At 36.8% G+C, this 21,036-nt stretch overlaps 1 protein-coding gene across 1 annotated transcript in view; it reads left to right on the top strand.

The window, feature by feature from the left end:
• LOC123626719 (putative coiled-coil domain-containing protein 144C) overlaps nucleotides 1–21,036 on the top strand; it is a 34,370-nt gene that overhangs the window by 11,274 nt on the left and 2,060 nt on the right. Inside the window, exons 5-10 of the mRNA XM_045535952.1 lie at nucleotides 4,687–4,720; nucleotides 4,996–5,068; nucleotides 7,576–7,946; nucleotides 14,001–14,288; nucleotides 15,213–15,415; nucleotides 16,425–16,674. Coding sequence (XP_045391908.1) covers nucleotides 4,687–4,720; nucleotides 4,996–5,068; nucleotides 7,576–7,946; nucleotides 14,001–14,288; nucleotides 15,213–15,380 — 934 coding nt within the window. The 3' untranslated portion in view covers nucleotides 15,381–15,415; nucleotides 16,425–16,674. The remainder of the gene's footprint in view (nucleotides 1–4,686; nucleotides 4,721–4,995; nucleotides 5,069–7,575; nucleotides 7,947–14,000; nucleotides 14,289–15,212; nucleotides 15,416–16,424; nucleotides 16,675–21,036) is intronic.

The raw sequence follows: 21,036 nt of genomic DNA, 5'->3' as shown, positions 1-21,036 counted from the left end.
CTAGACATGCTAATATTTCCACCATGCCTCTCTACAGGCACACCTCTGTACTTGGCAGTTCTGTCTATTTTAAATGGTTTCCCTCAGAAATCTTTCTGGCCTCTTTTTGTCTATTTCTTCAGTTCTTTCCTTAACAACTGTTTTCTCAGCAAGGCTTTTTCTAGACATGCTAATATTTCCACCATGCCTCTTCTCTGACACATAAAAATTTCATTATCCTGCTTTACCTTTTCTCCTCTAACATATGATGTAGTTTGGCCATCTGTTCTGTTTACTGTCACTGTGTGTTTCCTTCACTCTCATGATAGGACTTTTGCGTGTTCGCTGCCATACCCCTGTGCCTAGAAAACAGCTTAGCATGTAATGTCGTAAGGACCTACTCTATACACTTGTATTAACTGAGTGTATGGAGTTTACCCTGTGGGTATTGTTTTAATCATTAGACTAAATCTCACTTAAAAGTGTGACATGGGTTCATTGTGACAACTTTACCTAGCGATTATGCATTTTTGAATTCTTATGTACACTTTAATAAGCTATATTCTGTATATTTATTTGTTTCCATTTAGGGAGAAAAGCCCAATAATGTGTTTACTCAGTATTTACTCTTTTACTGTAATGGTGATTGTTTTACATATGGTAAGACAGATCAAAGGAATTGCAAACTTCATTTGTGTTTATTAAGAAAAGTAAAATATAAGCGAGGTAAATTTAATGGACTTAACAATTCTTTCCAAAGAATGGTGAGCCTTCAATATCTGAAATAAGAAGATGAAGTTGGAATTTATTGCTTTCTGTAGTAAGAGAGCTATGCTGGTGAGGCAGTTTCTTCTGACAGAGCAGTTGCTGATCTTACACAGGGTTTTGGGAAGAGTGGCATTGAAGGACTGGCGGCCTTTCAGAGGAATACATGGGTTGACATCATCTGTACTAGCACGGTTATTTGAGTGACACAGTGGTTGAGTGCTGGGCACTCCCAGGCATGTTTATTGGAATGAGTTTGTGTCTGACTGGCTGTCTCTCAGAAGCAAGTGGCTGATATTGATTGGTGAATGAGGCCAGTGGTCACTGATGGATTGACTAGATTTAAAACTACTTGGGGGTGGCTATTTGTTACCATGGCTACAGATCAGTCATTTTCTAAGTGTGAGGACCAGACATTTTGTGTTGAAATCAGCCTTCTATCAACTATGTTCAAAATGAAAACTATTTGTTATTCTAGAATCGTAGACTTTTTTTGCAGTTTGAGTCAAGAGCAGTTGTTTGATAATTGCTCTCAGGAAGATATCTCCCCAACCCCCTTTTCTTTCTGGCCTGCTTAGTCTTAAACAGAACAGTTATCTACATGATTCATTTTATAACTGTTACTTTTGTTTTTGTTTTTGATATATTTAAAGGCTCATGCTCAACTCCTAATATAATCTCTTGTGGGAAATTTTGGTTTCTTTGTAAATTCATATACGTATATGATAGTGATTTTCTTACACATGTGTTTATTCCAGAAAAAAGTAAATACACTTTTCTGTTGGTAAACCTTACTATTTACATTAGAATTAGCTAGGCTAAAAGTATACAAAAGTCAAAAAATTATTTTATTTTCAAACAAAATTATAATTCATCACAATATTACCATTTATAAATCCTATATAGAATGATATATAGGTATTCTAAAAGTAAGGATTTCCCCCAAGATATTTGCCGATTTCTTACATTCATGTTATGTGTGCTTCATGCTATTTTATAACTTTTGAAGTGAAACATTGTCATATTTAAACAGAAAACCAAAAATATAGCACAAATCTAATTATTGCTCCTATGCCTAAGAATCATTTCTTGTAGGCAGTGAGCTCCCGGCTTTCAGTGTAGCATTCAAGGTCAGTGTGGCATTCACCTCTCAGCATTTGCTTCTGTGTATTTTACACTTTTCCTTTCAAGTTCCTAAGAAACACCTAGCAACCCTGTGCCTCATCTTGGTACTCACATTCTTTCTTTAAGTTGGTTGGCTTTCTCCTACTTTTTGCCTGGTGAGCTTCTTTTATGTATTTTGTCTGTTCTGTGAAACCTTCCTTGGGCTCATGTAGAACTTTTCAAAAAGATTCAGTCTTGTGTATCACATTGTATCATAATTGCATTTGACCTTTTTTTTGAAGCAAGGAATATGTATTTCTTTGCATATTGTTGGTGCTTCATAATATTTTTTTAAATTAATAAGTGAATTGAAATGGAGAAGATGTAGAAGTTTATAAAAAATTCCCTTTTATATATTGTCAATAGAATTATTAGAAAACATTATCTCTTTTATGTGTTTTTTTTAAAGTACTGGTCCTGCATTGCATATAAGGGAAGTAAAGAAAAATGAAAATGAAAAACAGACCTCAAACGAATCTGTGATGAGCAGTGTATGAGAAGGCCAGTTTAGTACCTGGAGGTGTGAATGATGACAGCGGCTGAAGTGAAATAGAATGAAGGAACATAAAATCTCTAAGTCCTTTATGTCCTTGTGAAAGAATGTCAGCAGTGATTACTTTTACTGGAAATATAATAGTGTTGTCTGCCAAAACTAGAGAATGCTCAACTGTATCCATGCTGTGAAATGATTGATTAAGATGAGGACAAGTGAACTTGGACAAGGAGTAGAGCAGTAGTTTCTTTTTTTTTTTTTTTTTGTATTTTAAGATAAGTATTATTATTTTTCATTTCAAAATATTAAGAGAGTACAAATGTTTTTGTTACATGGGTGGGTTTTGTAAAACTTGAGTCAGGGCTGTGAGTGTGCCCGTATCCTCTGAGCAGTGTTCAGTATACCCTTCAGGGCGGTCTGTGCCCCTTTCCCTATTTCCCCCTGCTTGATTTCCAATGACTTTCAGTTCCCTGTGTGTCTGTGTGTGCTCCTTAGCTAGTTGTAATTTATTATAGAGTGGATGGAACTAGAGACCATTGTCCTAAGTGAAGTAGCTCAAGAAAGGAGCAGTTTCAATAAATGGTTACCATGGAACCCTGACTGTAGTGGACAGCATGGACAGCTCTTGAGTGACATTTTCCTGGGAAAGGCAATGGAGAAATGGGTAATAACTGAAGAACAATGTGGGATTCAAGGGAGTTTTATTTCTTTATTTTAAATTAGAAGCTTTTAGAGAATATATTTGAATGCTGTTGGGAATGACCAAGTAGAGAAGGAAATATATTTGAGATTTAATTTTGTTTACATGTCTGAGCACTAGAAACCTTCATACATTATGTTTTAAGCATTTGTAGTAAACTAATTGTCCTTAGAAGTTCTATTCATGTATGATTTTATAGTAGGATGTTATTTCTTCAGAACTGGTTCAGAAATGAAATTGTCTAATTGAATTAAAGATGCCAATGATGACTTAAAAATTAAACTGTAATAGATAGGATTTTTAAAAAGTGTAGTAAAAACACACAGACACTTAAGGCATATTTATTACAGTTTAAACATTCCTTTTTGACCATGTATATATTACAGTACCTTTGCCAGTAGCATAATGAATACCTATGATTTGGTAAGGTGCTCTAAAGTATCAGGTGTATGTGTCAACTTTATAATTATTTAGATTGTGGGGAGGGCTTTCTTCATGTACAATAAAAAAGCAAACTATTATGATCTACCACAGATTATTACTTCTGGATTATAAAGTTCTAAAGTATAAAATAAAGTTTCATTGTACCAACAATGTCATTCACATGTATTATATGCTGAATAAGTATTTGTTGAATGCATGAATGAACAGTTGAATAGATAAACGAATGCTTGCTGATGACTTTCTGTAGAAAAAATAAATGTTTAGTTTATTAAAATAGGTTTCCAAAATTGGTTGGTTATAAAACCTTTTAAGAAAACATTTGTAAGGTTCAGAAATTATTATGTATGATTTTGGAAAGAAATGGAATGATAATATGGTTTCCTCTGCTATCATCTCACTTAAAACACTTAGAAATAAATGTTACTTTCACATCACATGGTGAAACCCATGCTTTGGAGTCAGAAACCCGGGTTTGAATGCTGGGTCTGCTATGGACAAGCTTTATGGGCTTGAGCAAGTTCTGTGGCCTTTCTGTGCTTAGCTTATTCCTTTATAAAATACCTAATGTGTCACCTACCTCACAGGATTATGGTGAGGACAAAAATGAGTTGACCACATGCACAGTGCTTAAAATAATGCATAGTATCTGCATAATAAGTTCTGAATGAGCTAGCTAATACCATCATGAGAAAAATGTTTCCCTCATATAAGGACATAAGTATGATTTCCCAAACAGGTTTCAGTGCCAGTAAAAGCTTGTTTTTAGTGAAAAGGAGAATAATCACAATAAAAATACCCTGATAGATTTCTTTCTATCAAATAATGTAGCTAAGATGTGTTTCCTTTTGCTTTGAATGTCAGAAAGCTTGATCTAAATTTAATTCTTTGTTATGATATTATTAATATATTTTCTGTATCTCTTCATATTACTTTCTATCATTTAAACTTCCTTGTAAAAATTATTATATTTTATATTGCCTGTAAATATAATTACCTGTAACATTTTGAAGAGGAGAAATAAATTTACATATGAATTTTATCATATAAAAATTAGACATTTTATATATACAAAAGTTTTAGCTATTCTTTGTATTTCACATATTTATTATTTGTCTGAAAGAAATTGTTTGTGTTTTTCCAGGCCTGCAAAGAAAACACCTAATGAAAAGAACAAGGTATTTAAAAATAAATTATCAAAAATATTGTTAGAATATGTATTATACAACATAAAATAAGAAAATAGTGAACATTTTGTTGTAAAGTCATTTGCTTTGAAAAAGTGGTAAGAAGCAGTAGGCATTGATAAAGGTATCCTTCGAACAAAAATCCATTTCTTTTAGAAGAACCTATGATTTTATTCATATAAAAGTTGGATAACTAGCACTTCTGTACATTTTTTTATGCTATGAGTATTTGGAGACATATTGAAGCAGTGTTATTTATTTTGTAGGTGAAAGAACAAATACAGTCTATGGGTGACCATGATGACTTAACTTGGTCATCTGCAACGGCCCCAGAGGATTGTGAGTTGCCTTCCTCTTACTATCAGCATTTTATCTTGCTTGTTGAACAGCTTGGAATGTATTGTAAAGGTAGAACCATTGTATAAATGTAAGGCCTTCTTACATATCCTAAGTAACATATATGTACCCATTGCTTAGCACGGCACCATACAGCACTGATGTGCTATAGTCACGAGTTCATCCCAGAAATATACTTTATGTTAATGTAGAATTAGACCTAATGTATATTGTGCACTCTCAGCTGAAGAGTTATGATAATTCCCCTGTGCTTTTCTCTGTGTGAATGGCATGCCCAGTCTTTTTGTTGACTCTGCTTCTCCTCCTACCTATAGCCAAGGGCAGGTTGCCATTAACTCCCACCTAGAATATTGGAATACACTTAAAACTGTTCTCCCTTCTACCCTAGCTGCCCAAACTGTCGTCTACTCTTCAACCATAATTATATATTTTGAAAACTCCAGATGTCATCATGGTCCTCCCTTGCTTAAAACGCAGCTATCACCTTTCATTGCTATAAGGTTAAAGATCTCAATTCTCCAGCATTATACTGCATAATTTTCTACCCTTCTTTCTCTCTGTGTTCCAGCCACCATCTTAGATGCTTGTCGCTCTAATCAATGGCTTTCATGAAGTATAATTAATATATGATAAAGACATAGATAAAATATACAATTTGATAATTTTGGACGCATATGGAGACATTAAACCATCACCACTGTCAAGATAGTTAACATCCATCACTCACAAAAGTCTCCTCATGCCCCTTTATATTCCTTTATTAAGAAACTACTCAATTGTTTTCCAAAGTATTTGTACAGTTTTTTATTGCCACCAGCAGTATCTGACAGTTCTGGTTGCGCTGTATTGCCACAAACACCATGTTGTGCCATTTTTTAGAATTTTTAATTTTTAGGCATTCTGGTGGGTGTGTATTGTGCATATCATAATGGTTTCAATTTACATTATCCTAATAACTAATAACCTTGAGCATCTTCCCATATGCTTACTTGCCATCTGTATGACTTCTTTGTGAACTATCTTTTAGGAGGTTTTTTAAAATACATTTTGGATACTTTTACTTTATTAACAATGTTTTTTTTTTTTTTTTCTGCAAGGACTTTGTCCCAGTTTGTGGTTTAACTTTTCTTTCTGTTGGTAGTATCTTATAAAGAGAAAAAGTTTATAGTTTTAATGAAGTCCAATTTATCTATTTGTTCAATTATGGATTTTGATTTTCATAGCATGTCTAAAATGTCTTTGCCCAGCATAAGATCACAAAGACTTTCTCCTGTGCTTTCTTCTGGAAGTTTTCTAGTTTTAGGGCTTATATTAATATTTGGATCTATGGTTCCATTTTGAGTTCATTTTTGGTTATTGATATTCAACTGTTCTGGCACCAGAGGGTATCGTTCCAATTATGTAATTGAATTTAATTATTTCAGTGATATTGTACAGTTTTCAGTGTATAGGTTTTCTTGATTTTAGCAGTTTTATCTGTATTTCATTGTTTGATGAAGTTGTAAATAGTTTTAAATTTTTAATTTGCTTATTTATTGCTAGTATGATTTTTTTTGCAGCCTGGCTCAGGGGAATGGCCACTCTTCCTGGCTCTGTGTGAACACCAGGCATGGTTTCCTCTATTTCTTTTAACTGTTTTTCCCCCCTTGGTCTTAGGTAGTTTCCTAGCACACATGCACTGTTCATTACTCTGCTAAATACCCCACGGGGGATCTCTGCAGATCTCCCAGTTTCTTTCCCTGTGCTGCTCTCTCCTCTCCAGTGTTTTGTCCCGTGATCTCTGTCTGCCTTGGTTTTACCAGACTGTCAGTTTCATCAACTCAACTCAGGGAGTGTGGGAGGCTGTACCTGAGGTTTTTCCTCCCTTACTCATGGCCTGGACTGTGGGTCAAGGCAGAGAGCTGGGGCATTCATAAGGCTTACTTCACTTGTTTCCTTTCTTTCAAGGATCCTGGTCTCCATTGCCTGAAGGTCCACTGTCTTGAAAATCCTTGTTTAATGTACCTTACCTGTTTGGTTTTGGTTCTTTCAGGTAATAAGGACAGCCAGCACTTGTTACTCTAAGTTGGCTGGAACAAGATTGCAGCGGAGCTTCACCACAGTCCATAGAATGTTTTCCTTCTCTCATTTTGATCGCTTCTTTTCCATCCTTCCTTTCTCAGGGTAGCCACTTCTTGCTCAGAGAAAGCTTCCCTGGGCCCAGTGTAGATCAGTTTTTCTTATGTGATCATAGAACTCAGTTTTCTTACAGTATCTGTCTGAGTTTATAATTGTCACTTACTTTGTCTTTGTTCTTCACCACACTGGAAGCATTTAAATAAGAACAGATGTCTGTTTTATCTGCAGAGCTGAGCATAATGTCTTCCACTTTGTAGGCACTCAATATATGTTTGTTCAGTGTATGAATGGGTGAATGTTAAGCATACAGTGCTTCATATGCAAAAAGTACTCATATCGTTTATGTCTATCTTGTTTTCTCCCTAATACAGATACAGATTCTGCTAGCGTCTTGAGAATGCAAGATGTGGTTCTTTCAAGTGCTAGAGAAATAGAACTTAAAAATGTTCTGTGTGAAAGACTTACAGGAAAAAGGAAAAAGATGGCAAACATGGTTAGAGTACCACAAGAGGAAAATGAAAACATGTTGCTTGGTCAGCAACTGGAAGGTGCTGAAAACAAAGCTAACAATAAGGACAAGGCAGTCATTAATGTGCAAGACCAATTGTATGATAAAGTGAAAAATCTTCAAGCTCAGAGTGGAAACCAAAGTCTTCCAGTAGAAGAAAGATTAAATGTCTTAATCAATGAATTCAATCAAGTAAAAGAAAGACTGTATCAACATTCAAAATGGGAAGCAGAAGTAAGTATCAAGAAAGATACATACTTTTCAAACTTCTAGAAAGAAAATTTAAAGCAATATATTTGGTTATGGCCACCTTGAATCTAGTTGAATATAAAAATATCTAGGTGATAAATGTATTTGCAATACCATCCTGGAAATGCACCTTGTTTCCAGCTAATAAAAGTTAGAGCTGAGACATGCTTTACTTTGAATAAAGACATTGTGTCACCTGTGAGATTTTTATGGGTTAATTTACAATTTTTCAGTAGATATAAACTAATATTAATAATGGAGACTTATAGTGCTGAAAATACCATTTTAATATCTTTATGTTGCTACATTTTAAGACCATGAAGAAGGAGATAAATGGAAATGTTCCTATCTGAAATGAGGATTTTGAAGTTAAGATTCCATTATGTGGGCTATTTCGACAGTTGAGTCCAGGTTTTAGAGATGAACTGCTCCCCCTTGTCTCTGCACCTTCCCCTTCCTGGGAAAGCATTGTGTACTTTTTGTCTGCATAGATTTGCCTGTTCTGAACATTTCATTAAAATAGTCATACAATATATTACTTTAGTATGGGCTTCCTTCACTTCGGATAATGTTTCAGGGATCATCTGTGCTGTAGCATGTGCCAACACTTCATTTCTCTTTATTGTTGATTAATATTCTACTGTATGGCTATACCACTTACCCATTCATTAGCTGGTGGACCTTTAGGTTGCTTCCACTCTTTGGCTATTATGAGTAATGTGAAAATGAATGAATATTAATTTCCAAGTTACTGTGTGGACGCATGTTGTTACTTGCCTGCCATTGGAGTTTATCCTCACAGTTAATTGGGCTGATTGCAACATCTCTCCACCATACTCACGCTGTCCTTTTGGCTTTTCAGTTTCTGTTCATCTGGCTTCATTTATTCAGACTTGGCACACAATTTTCCTCTTCTTCGTGAAGCTTTCTCCCTGACCTTGCACTTCAGCACTGGTCTAGCCTATGCAGAACAACATAGCCCTAAATATTCCATTGGTTTTATTTCCTCTCACACTCTTCTGGCTGCTCCCTAAATTACACTTGGGCTTGGGGAGGTTCAAGGTGCTCTCCCATGGCCTGGATTATGTGATTCCCCACTGGGAACGTGGACCACAGGAAGAAACTCGGTCACCTTCTCCTGCATCCTGGATTCACTCCCAGTTTTCAGCTGGCCCCGGGCCTATGGGCTGCTTAGGTTCCCTGTGCTTCCCAGAATGTTTAATTTCCTTTCACTTTTCTGTTGAACTCCTGTGTTTCCTCTTGCATAATATATTCAAAGTGTGATTGTCTACACACGATTTTGGTTCTTCTATGAGGATAAGTGGTGTTAGAAATGCTTCTAGTCAGCCACCTGCAAAAACGTAACAGTGCTTACTGTCTTATTACTGAGTAATGCTTCGTTGCATGGATATTCCAAACATTTTATTGATCTTTTCATCAGTTGATGGACCTTTGCATTATTTCCACTTTTTGGCTATTATTAATAATGCTGCCGTGAACTTTCATATACAGTTTTTATGTACGCATATCTTTCCATTTCACTTAGGTATGTACTTAGGAGTCAAATTGCTGGGTCATATGAAAACTCTATTTGTAACCTTTTGTGGAGCTGCCAATATATTTTCCAAAGTGGCTGTGCCATTTTACATTCCCGTAAACATTGTACGAGGGCTCTAACTTCCCTACGTCCTTGCCAATTCTAATTTTCCATCTGTTTGATTGAAAAAAGATTCCATCCCAGTGATGTGAAATAATACCTCATTGTGGTTTTGATTAGTATTTCCCTAATGAGGAATGATGCTGAGCATTTTTTGATGTGCTTATTAGCCAGCCATGTATCTTCTCTGGGGAAATGTCTATTCACATCCTTTGCCTACTTTTAAACTGGGTTTTCTTTTTTATTTATGAATTGTAAGAGATCTTTATATATCCTGTATCCTCCCTCTCAGTGGTTTGCCTTTCCACTTTCTTAATGATGGTATGTTTTCAAGCACAGAAGTTTTCAATTTTGATGAAGCTGAGTTAATCTGTTTTTTCTTTTGGTGTTATAGCTAAGAAGTCACTGTGAAATGTAGTCACACCGAATTATGCTTCTATTTACTTCTAAAGGTTTTGTAGTTTTAGCTCTTACCTTTAGCTGTTATATTTGGAGATAAATTTTAGATTTGGTCTTTGGAGGGAGTCCAACTTTATTCTAAGGCATGTGGATATGCAGTTTTCCCAGCATCAGTTGTTGAAGAGTGTACTTTTCCCATTTAATTGGTTTGTAACCCTTTTTGAAGATCAATTGATTGTAAATGTGAGGGTTTATTTTTGGGTTAATAATTCAAATCATTGATCTATGTCTATCCTTATGCCAACACCAAATCAAATTTTACAAGAGCTCTTTTCTTAATCATGTTGCATATTTCCAGTTGTCTTACAGTAAGAAGTCAATGTAGTGGAAAGTCTTTAACTTCATTTTTTGCTTTTTAAAGGAGCGTGTGGCCAGCTTATACCTTGCTGACTCCGTGACATGACGGCAAGTCAGGCTTACAAGGGCAGAGTCTGTTCTTTTTTTTGACTTTTCATTCAAACTTTAGTCTGTGGCCTAGAGACTCCCTCTTGACTCCCATTTCCATAAAATCTGGATCACAGGCTCCACTGACTGAGTCTGCTATTCACTGCATTATGTTTTATTCAGTCATTATAATTTATAGAATCATTTATACTTTTTTGCTGTCTATGAAAGAGAAGGTTAGATCTGAGCTTCAGCTTTCCTCGTTGCAAACTGAGATAATCCATCACCTTTCAGTTCACAGTAGATGTTCCTCTGACCTGGTACCTGGTTCTTCTCTATAGCACTAAGAACTGATTTTTAGGACACACACCGCAGTGGCATAGGTATGTGTTAGTGGTGGCAGGGCGCTGATCTTTGGGCCTCCTTGTGGTGTACTGCAAACCAGTGATGGCAGTAGTGGGCTCCTGGGTGGCAATTGTATCACCAATTTTACGATAGCAGTGCTTGGCCTGTCCCTGGGCCCCTGGGTGGTACATTTGTGGGGACACTTATGGCAGTGTGGTGGGCAGCTGTCAGCAGTGTCCAGCTTGACAGAGTTGTCCCTAGGCTCCTGAATTGTGTGCTGGACAGTAGGATTGTCCTCGGGCTCCTGGACAGTGTCTGTGGGCACTGAAAGCAGCATGTAGGGTGGCCAATCCTCAGGCCCCGAGGCTGCGGGTGCCACAGCAGTGGTGACACATGGCATAGGCCCACCCTCAGGCCCAGAATGTGTGCTAGCCTAGGAGGGATGAACTGATCCTCAGGGCCCTGGAAGGTGTTTGTGGGTGCAGCTGGAGGAGCAGCAAAGGCAGTTTAGTTGCCCTTGTGTTCAGGCTTTCATATGGTACATGCAGGTGCTGGCCACAGCAGGTTAGGTAGGCTGGTTCTCAGGCTCCTTGATGGTATATATGAACTAGCCTGTCCTGGGGCCCCCTGAAAGTGTGCACAAGTGCACCATGGCCCTGCCTCTGGAGGAGGCAGAGTCGCTTTCATAGTCAGTGGCCTCAGTCAAGTGGCCCCCTAGCTCTGGTGCACATGCACCCTTTGTCCTTGGGCAGCTTCTCTCCTGGGCCAGACCCCCTAATTCTCAGGGTTTTAGGGTGGTGTGTGATGTAAAGTTTGGAGCCCATCTGCACTGCTGGGTTCAGCAGGTACACGATGTTGTAACCCTCTACGGGAACATAGTGGGATGTCAGTGGGGTGCCAGGGAGGACATGTGGCGGCTGTTGAGCCCCAGGGCAGGATGTAGCCCAGTGAGGATTTGGATCTTAACATGGCATTGTACTGCACCCTCTCAGAGGGTACGTGGGACTCGGCGTGAATTGCCTCTCAGGAGCTCCCTATGCTCAGTTCAGGGCCTGTGAGGGCTGAGGGGTCCCCTGTGGCTTGGATTGCAGGTGTCCTCGGGGGAATGTGGATCACTGGGGTTCATTCCCTTCCCTTTTCCCCACAATAGGAAGTCTGGCCTGGCTCTGAGCTGATCCCAGCTGGAGTGGCTTCTTCCCTTTCTTTTGCTTCCATGGTTCCATGGGTTCCTATTACTTCCCTGCTGAATTCCAGAGCTCTCTCTTAGAGGCTTTGTTCAAGGTGTGGTCATCTAATTGTTTTGGTTCTTCTCTGTGGAGGATACAAGTTCTGGTTGCCTCCCTCAGCTCTGTCGATGATGTCTCTGTCTATGGCATGAATATGAAAGAATGAATGGAAAAATGTTTTAAAACCAGCACAAGCTACCCTCTGGTTACATTTTTTGTTTATATTCCTCCTACTTCAAAAATACATCAATTCCAGCTCAATAACCAGCCACAAGTGTCCTTTAATATGGCATCAGGCTCAGGCTTAAAGTGCAGGACCCACCACCATTCCAGATGGGTGTACTCAATGTATAACATTTTTGCACCATTTTAAAGTCACGAAATTGTGATCTGTACCGTCGTAAGTCAGGGATGATCTGTGTTTGGTAAATCGACATGTGGAGAGGCTGCAAATGGGAAACAGGTATTTGAATCCAGAGAGTCCTGGATCCTTGATATTTAATTTTCTTTAGCTTATCTCCTGCATTGATTTTACTTTCACCCGCTGTGGAGCAGCAGTGCAGTTTCCTCCAGGTTTTAGTATCATTTTCTCCACTGTCCTTGAAAGCCTTCCTGTGAGTCTCTTCAAGGGCCATCACGCTTCCACTGACAGTCTCCTTGGAGGCCTTTTGGTTTTCATTCTTATTCATGTCTAGGTCCTTTCAGCTTCCACCTTCCTCCTGGTGTAAAGGTATCTGACATGTTTTAACAGTTGTTGTTTTTAGTGGCAACACCCCATATTTAATATCAGTATCTGTATCAATTATCTATTGCTGTATAATAACCCACCTCAAAATTCAGTGTCTCAAAACATTTACTTTGTTCACAATCTTCAGTTTTAGCGAAGGCTGAGTAGGGCCAGCTCATTTCTTCTTCATGTGACAACAGCGGGGGTGACTTGAAGCTGGGGACTAGACTCATTTAAAGGCATGTTCATTCATATGTCTGGCCGTTGAAGCTTACTCTTTTGCCTGGCACTCTAGCTGGGGCAGTCAGCTGAAATGTCTATACAAGGATTCACCATGTGGATTGTGCTTCCTCACAATATTGTGGCTGGATTCGAAGGACAAGCTTACCCAGAGGGGAAAAGTCAGGTGGAAGCAGAATTACATTTTCTAACCTAACCTTATAAGTCACACAGCAGTTCTGTCACATTATAGTCACTAGAAACTGGTTACTAAAGCCAACCCATACTCTGGAGAGGGAATTTCATGGGAGTTATATCAAAAAAAATTTTAGACATGCCTTAAAAGCACTATTTCACTCACCTGTTATAAATCAAATCAGCATTCCATCTAAAGGAAAGTAATTTGTTCCAACTCAGTACCACCAAAATCCCAGCAAGTATTTTCGTTTGTTTTTGTTTGGTATGCTACCTTATTCTGTGTAAAGCAACAAAGGATTACAAGACAGTGCTGTAGAATTAAGGCATTTTTATTAAAAAGAGAGTATAGATCTTGTCATTAAACTTCTATAACGAGATATGATTGCTTTGTAACTCCAGGAATCATTGCTCCTTGGAAAGCAATTAAATTAGCGTAAAACCTTTGCAGTTCATAAAAATAGTTCAGTGTAATGTCCGTAAAATTTCTTTAGAAATTTTTTGGGAATAATGATGGAGGAACGGGTATAAGACTTCCTATTAAGCGAGTTTAAGGAAGAAAGAATTGAATTAATCATAGACAATGTCCTAAGATCAAGTGTAAATGTTGTGTGAAAGAGTAAAGTATGTATTTTGTGAATCCCAGTGGTTTAAACTTTCCTCTTGATTTTCTGAATCATTCAAATGTCCATCTTTGAAGAAACTACTACAGTATAGATAGCATTTTATTGCAGCTCAATGTATTTCAAAATGTGTTATTAGTTTTCTGATACCCTATTCTCAGCCTACTTCCTTCATTATTAAACTACATTATTTTATTCATGCAGATTGATGACATTATGGAATCTCTGGAAAATGTATGTTCAAGATGTCGCTATCTGGATGCCAAGACTCAAGTTGATCAAGAGGAATTATTCTCTATGAAAGCAACACAAGAACAATGTGAGATGCTAGAGAAAGAGAACATGAGGTTGGAAAAAGAATTTTGGGACCTCAAAAACCATATGCAACAGATGGTAGATCTTGGTGAAATTAAAATGTATAAGGACGACATTGAAGAAAGAGCAACACGGGATGTTGTAGAAAAAATAAAAGAAGTCAATCTATTTTTGCAGGTTAGTTAAGTGTGAAACGCACTTTCATTCATTTCACTGCAGATGATACTGTGATGTGTTCATTGTGTGTGTTTCCTCTACTTCCGTTATAGCAATTGGTTTTGTAGATTTCTAGAAGGAAGGTGGCATATGCTTCTCCCTTTAAATCTTTTAGTTTCTATCATCATTATAAATAAATTCATCTTTGAGAATATTGAAGCTCCTTAGACAATCATTTGATTATTAAGGCCAGTTAGCATAAAACAATACTATTAGGAAAAGAAAAAATTGTGATTTAGAAATTATACTGTACTCTCAAGTTTCTTTTTAAGTTACATTGCTGAACTTTTTAAATTTTAATTTGATTATATTATTCTTTGGATTATTAGAATTCATGAGTACTAATTTAGTAATGATTCATTTTTTTATAATTCCGATTAAATTATCAATTTAGTTGATAATTGATGTTCAATATATTAAACCTCAGCTTCTTTTGTCACATATTTAAAGTTGTTCTCGGAGAATGGGTGTCCTTCTAGCATTGTGGGTGGTCAGCCTGGGAGTATCACTTGAGACTACAAATTGGAGATAAGCCTGGGCATCGTAATAAGATACCATCTATACAAAAAGTAGTAAAATTAGCCAGGCATGGTGCTGCACATGTGTATTCCCAGCTACTGAGGAGGCAGAGGCAGGAGGATGGTTTGAGCCCAGGAATTGGGAGGCTGCAGTGAACTATGATCTGGCCACTGCACTCCAGCTGCAGTGACAGAGACACTATCTCTAAAAGTAGAAATAAATAAATAAAAGACAGACACTGTCTCTAAAAATATAAATAAACAAACAAAATAAAATAGCTCTCTGATTCAAAAGTAAAGGAAACAAATATACAGGAATTGTTCAGGTGAAAGGATACTAAAAATGTATCCTTTTTATGTGTTTTAGTCACAAGCGGCATCTGAAGAATACATAGAACAGATAAAAGAGGATCGTGTGGCTTCAATAAGGAGTCAGACAGAAGTGACAATTAAAAATCTGGAATCTGAAATCTCCAAAATGAAATTTTCTCAAGGAGAAGTGGAAAAGTATAACCCCCTGTATCAAGGAGAATGAAAAGCTGGGGAATATTTGTTGAAGAAAGCAAAAAAGTAAGTCAAAATATGGAATAGAAAATAAATTAAGATCATTAATTTGCCTTGAATGCATGCTTTTTAGTGAGATAGGTTCATGAGATTAGTGGGAAGTGAAAGCTAACTAGATAACAGAATTTTGGAAAACAATGTTAATAACTGAACTATCTTTAAAAATGGTAGTCCAGGGCAGTTTATGACTCTCCCTCTTGTTTGGTTATATATGGTTTTTCCCCCCTTAATATTCTCTTGTAGTTAACCTTACCTTATAGTCTTTCCTTGAAGTATTTTTCAAGCCTTATAACTTGGTATTGTTGTTATACAATTGCTTGTCACCATTCTGCTCATAGAAATATTACGAGTTTAACTACTTTCTGGAAGATTACAACTTAAACTGCAAAAATAAAGGAGTATGACTACTCTAGGCACATTTTGACATTCAGTAAATTAACTTCTTTACATTGGTTTACTAAATATAATTATTTCTACCTTTTTTAGGGATAATCCTTTTATGATATATATTTAAAGAGTACAACATGATGTTTGGATATATTTGTACATGGAGAAATGGCTATTATACTCAAGCAAACTAACACATTCATAATGTTCATTATCCCTTACCCTTTAAATACAAGTATTTCTAATGGAATCCTCAAGAATCTTATAAACAAGGCTATTCCAGGGGGCAGCAAGTGTTACCTGTTAAGCCATACATCATTGATAGAGATTTCTCTCCCCTCCTTGCTTTACTTGAATTACTTATTTTGTAGAAATTCTCCTATATATATATATATATATATATATATATAAGTATATATATAAACACACACATACTACATATATATACACACACACATACTTCTGTAGAACAATTGTAAAACTATAACTGCATACAGTAGGCATGCTGTGATACATTTTCACAGTTAAAACACTATTTAATGGGAAATTCCATTTACTCTTATGGTAATTTTTTTTTAAATGCCATCATTTAGGAAAAAATGAAATACTAAACATTTGTCTTTTGCAGTTTTCGCAGAACTCCTGAGCGACTAGCAGCGTCCAGTCGCAATCTTGTTGAGGAGACACAGGGGACTGGAACTTGCTTTCCCACTCGAGCTATGAAGACGGGCACCTTCTTCTATGAAGAATCACCTTCTGTTGGAACTGTTCATAATGGCTTAGGTCTTCACAGAGAGCTTTCTTCAAGAGAAAACTCAATGTTCTTTTCCTCATTCCCATGGACTTCAGATGCCAACTTGGAGACCTACTTGACTGAGGTTAGTTATATTGTCTTCTTTCCTTTGGGTTTCAGATTTCTGATATAATTCTTGTTTCTCATTTGGTGAAATACTGTGTTGTTAAAACGACCTATGCATGATAAATAAAGGTCATAATTATCTGTGTTAATAAAGAGAGGAAAGTGAAAATTTTCCATTTTCTTCAACTCCCTGCAGCTGTCATTTTCAAGAGATACCTGTATATTAACATTATTCAATATATGGAACTAAAATGACAGGTTTGAAATTTCTTTAAAAGCAGCACTTAAGTTAGATTTTAGAGACTGAATCTTATTGCCTAATAACTAAAGGCATATTGCAAGGTGCTTTGGCTTACTTTCTAGTTGATTTTAGTTTGGCTATTGTTCATAACCCTTTTAAAGTTTTTTGTACCATCTTGAATTTTCCACCCTTAATCACAAGTCAATGATTGCCATCCAAGCACTTAACCACAAATAGATGTTTATTATTAAAAGCAATCCAAGATAAATAAGTTTGAGGAATTAAATAAACCTATAGTATTTAGATTAGATTTTAAATTAAAATATTTGTCATTTTCTTCGTAAAAGTATATCTTTAATTGCTATGTTACTTACAGCATTTTTATCTTAATTACTGTAAAATTAGGCTATTGATGGGCAGTTTCACAGCACTTTTTAAATACTTAAATCAAGCAAATATTTGAATTTTTTAATTCAGGATATTATGGGGGTACAAACATTTTGGTTACATGTAATACATTTGCCTCACCCAAGTGAGGGCTACAAGCATGTCCTTCCCCTATAACGGTGTGTTCCGCTTCTGTTAGTTGTGGATTCCCCCCCAGCCCCAGTCCCCAACCTGATTGGCACCCAATGAGTATTACTTCCATGTGAACACCTTAGTGTTCCAATTCGATGGTGAGTACAGGTGGTGCATGTTTTTCCATGCTTGTGATACCTCATTTCGAAGGATGGGCTCAATCTCTATCCAGGATAGTATAAGAGGTGCCAGTTCACCATTGATTTTTGTAATTGAGTAGTATCCCATGGTATATATACACACCACATTTTATTAATCCACTCATGTGTTGATTGGCACTTGGGTTGTTTCCACTTCTTGGCAATTGCGAATTGTGCTACTATAAATATTTGAATGGAGATGTCTTTATTGTAGAATGTCTTTTGTTCCTTTGGATAGATGCTCAGTAGTGGGATTGCTGGGTCAAATGGTATTTCTATTTTTGGCTCTTTGAGGTGTCTCCAAATTACTTTCAACAGGGGTTGTACTACTTTGCAGTCCCACCAGCAGTGTATGAATGTTCTAATCTCTCCACATCCACGCCAGCATTTGTTATTTTGGGCCATTCTCACTAGAGTTAGGTGATATCTCATTGTGATTTTGATTTGCATTTCCCTAATGATTAGAGTTGTTCAGCACTTATTTTATATGTTTGCTGGCCATTAGTCTCCCTTCCTTTGAAAAGTTTCTGTTCATGTCCTTTCCTCATTTATTGATGGGGTTGTTTGATTTTTTCTTGTTGATTTTCTTAAGTTCTATATAGATTCTTCTTCTCAGCCCTCTATTGGATGTGTAGAAAGCAAATATTTTCTCCCATTGTGTAGAATGTCTGTTCATTCTAATGATAGTTTCCTTGGCTGTGCAGAAGCATTTTAATCTGATCAGGTCCCATTTGTTTATTTTTGTTGCTGCTACGATTGCTTTGGGGGTCTTCTTCATAAATTCTTTACCTAGGCTGGTGTCTAAAAGAGCCTTCCCAATATTTTCTTCAAAGATTCTTAAGGTTTCGTGTCTCAGGTTTAAGTCTGTTATCTGTCATGAGTTGATTTATGTGAGAGGTGGGGATCTAGTTTCAGTCTTCTGTATGTAGATATCCACTTTTGCCAGCACCACCTATTGAATAGAGATTCTTTTCCCCAACGTATATTTTGTCTGCTTTGTCGAAGACTAGATGACAATATGAGGATGGTTTTATATCTGGGATCTCCATCCTATTCCAAAAGTCTCTATCTCTGTTCCTGTGCCAGTACCATGCTGTTTTTGTTAGTATAGTCTTGTAATAAACTTTGAAGTCTGGCAGACTGATGCCTCCCAATTTATTTATTTATTTTTTTTTTTGCTTAAGATTGCTTTGGCTCTACGAGGTCTTCTCTGGTTCCAGAAGAAACATAGAATTATTTTTTCTAAATCTGTAAAGAATGATGGCAGAATTTTGATAGGGATTGCATTAATTCTGTAGATCACTTTAGGTAGAATGGACATTTTAACAATATTGATTCTGCCAATCCAGAAGCATGGTAGGCATTTCCATGTGTTTAGATCCTCTACAGTTTCTTTTCTCACTGTTTCGTAGTTCTCCCGATACACGTCTCTCATCTCCTTCCTTAAATATATTCTAAATATTTAACTTTCTTGGATGCTGTTGTGAAAGGTGTTGGGTCTTTGATTTGATTTTCAGCTTCACTTTTATTGGCATTTATGAATACCGCTGATTTGTGCGCAGTAATTTTGCATACTGAGACTGAATTCGTTTATCAATTCCAGGAGTCTCTTGGTTGAATCCTTGGGATTTTCTAGATATAATAGTATCTCATCAGCAAAGAGTCGGAGTTTGACGTTTTCTGCCCCCATTCAGACGCCTGTCATTCCCCTCTCCTGTCTGATAGCTCTGGCAAGGACTCCCAGCACTCTGGTGAATAGAAGTGGAGACAGTGGGCAACTTCGTCTGGTTCCTGTTCTAAGCGGGAATGCTTCAGTGTTTCCCCATTGGGTATGATATTGGCTGTGGGTTTATCATATATACCCTTAATAATTTTAAGGAATTTCCCATCTATGCCTATTTTGTTAAGGAATTTTATCATAAAAGTGTGCTGGATTTTGTCAAATGCTTTTTCTACATCTATTTGGAGAATTATGTGGTCTTTGAATACGGTTTCTATTCCCCCGTGTATATTATTGTCTGCTTTGTCAAAGATCAGATGGTTGTATGTGGATGGTATTATATCTCAGTCCTCTGTTCTGTTCCATTGGTCTGTGTCTCTGTTTTTGTGCCAATACCTTGCTGTCTTGGTTACCATAGCCTTATAGTTTGAAGTCTGATAATATGATGCCTCTGGATTTCTTCTTTTTGCTTAAGATTGTTTTGACTACTTTGGCTCTTTTCTGGTCCCAAACAAAGTGTAGAATTCTTTTTTCTAGATCTGTGAAATATGACATTGGTATTTTGATGGGGATTGCATTGAATCTGTAATCAACGTGAAATGTATGGACATTTTAACGATGATTCTACCGATCCTATGAACGTGTTATGCTTTTCCATTTTAAGTCATCTGCAATTTCTTCCCTCAGTGCTTCATAGTTCTCCTTGTAGAGATCTTTCACCTCCTTGTTTAAGTAAGTACATTTGTAGGTATTTTATTTTCTTTGTAGCTATTGCGAATGGTACTGAGTCTCTGATTTGACTCTCAGCTTGACTTGTTGCTGTATAGGAATGCTCCTGATTTGTATACATTGATTTTGTAACCTGTGACTTTGCTGAATTTAATTATCAATTCCAGGCATCTCTTGGTGGTGGAGTCTTTGGGGTTTTCTAGATACAAGATCATGCCGTCACCACAGTGGAATAAAACTAGAAATCAACTCCAAGAGAAACACTCAATTCTACACAAAGTCATGGTAATTAAACAACCTGCTACTGAACGATCATTGGGTGAATAATAAAATTAAGACTCAAGTCAAAAGATTCCTCAAACTGAATGACAAAGGGGACCCCATCTCTCAAAAACTATGAGATTCAGCAAAAGCATTCCTATGGGCAAAAGTCATAGTCTTAAATGCCTACATCAAAATGACAGAAAGATCACAAATTAACAATCTAACACCAAGCCTCAAGGAATCAGAAAATGAAAAGCAAACCAAATGCAAAGGCAGCAGAAGAAAAGAAATAACTACTGTCAGGGCAGAACTAAATAAAATGGAAAGTAAAGAAACAATGAAGTATCAATGAAACAAAAAATTGGTTCTTTGAAAAGATAAGCAAAATTGATAGCTCTCTTTCTAGATTAACCAGGAATAGAAGAGAGTGGACCCAAATAAGCTCAGTCAGAAATGAAAAAGGAGGTATTACAACGGATACCACAGAAATTTAAGGCCAAAAATGTCATCTGGAAATACTGTGAAAATTTGTATGCACATAAACTTGAAAACATAGAGGAAATGGACAAATTACTGGAAACACACAACCTCTCAAACTCAATCAGGAAGAAACAGATCTCCTGAACAGACCATTAACAAGCAACTACATTAAAGCAGTAGTAAACAATGTCACAACAACAACAGAAAGCACCGGACCAGATGGAATCA

The sequence above is a fragment of the Lemur catta genome, chromosome 22 (genome assembly GCF_020740605.2).
Source record: "Lemur catta isolate mLemCat1 chromosome 22, mLemCat1.pri, whole genome shotgun sequence".
NCBI lineage: Eukaryota > Metazoa > Chordata > Mammalia > Primates > Lemuridae > Lemur > Lemur catta.
The sequence above is the reverse complement of the archived record's forward strand: the minus strand, read 5'-3'. Positions and strand labels throughout refer to the sequence as shown.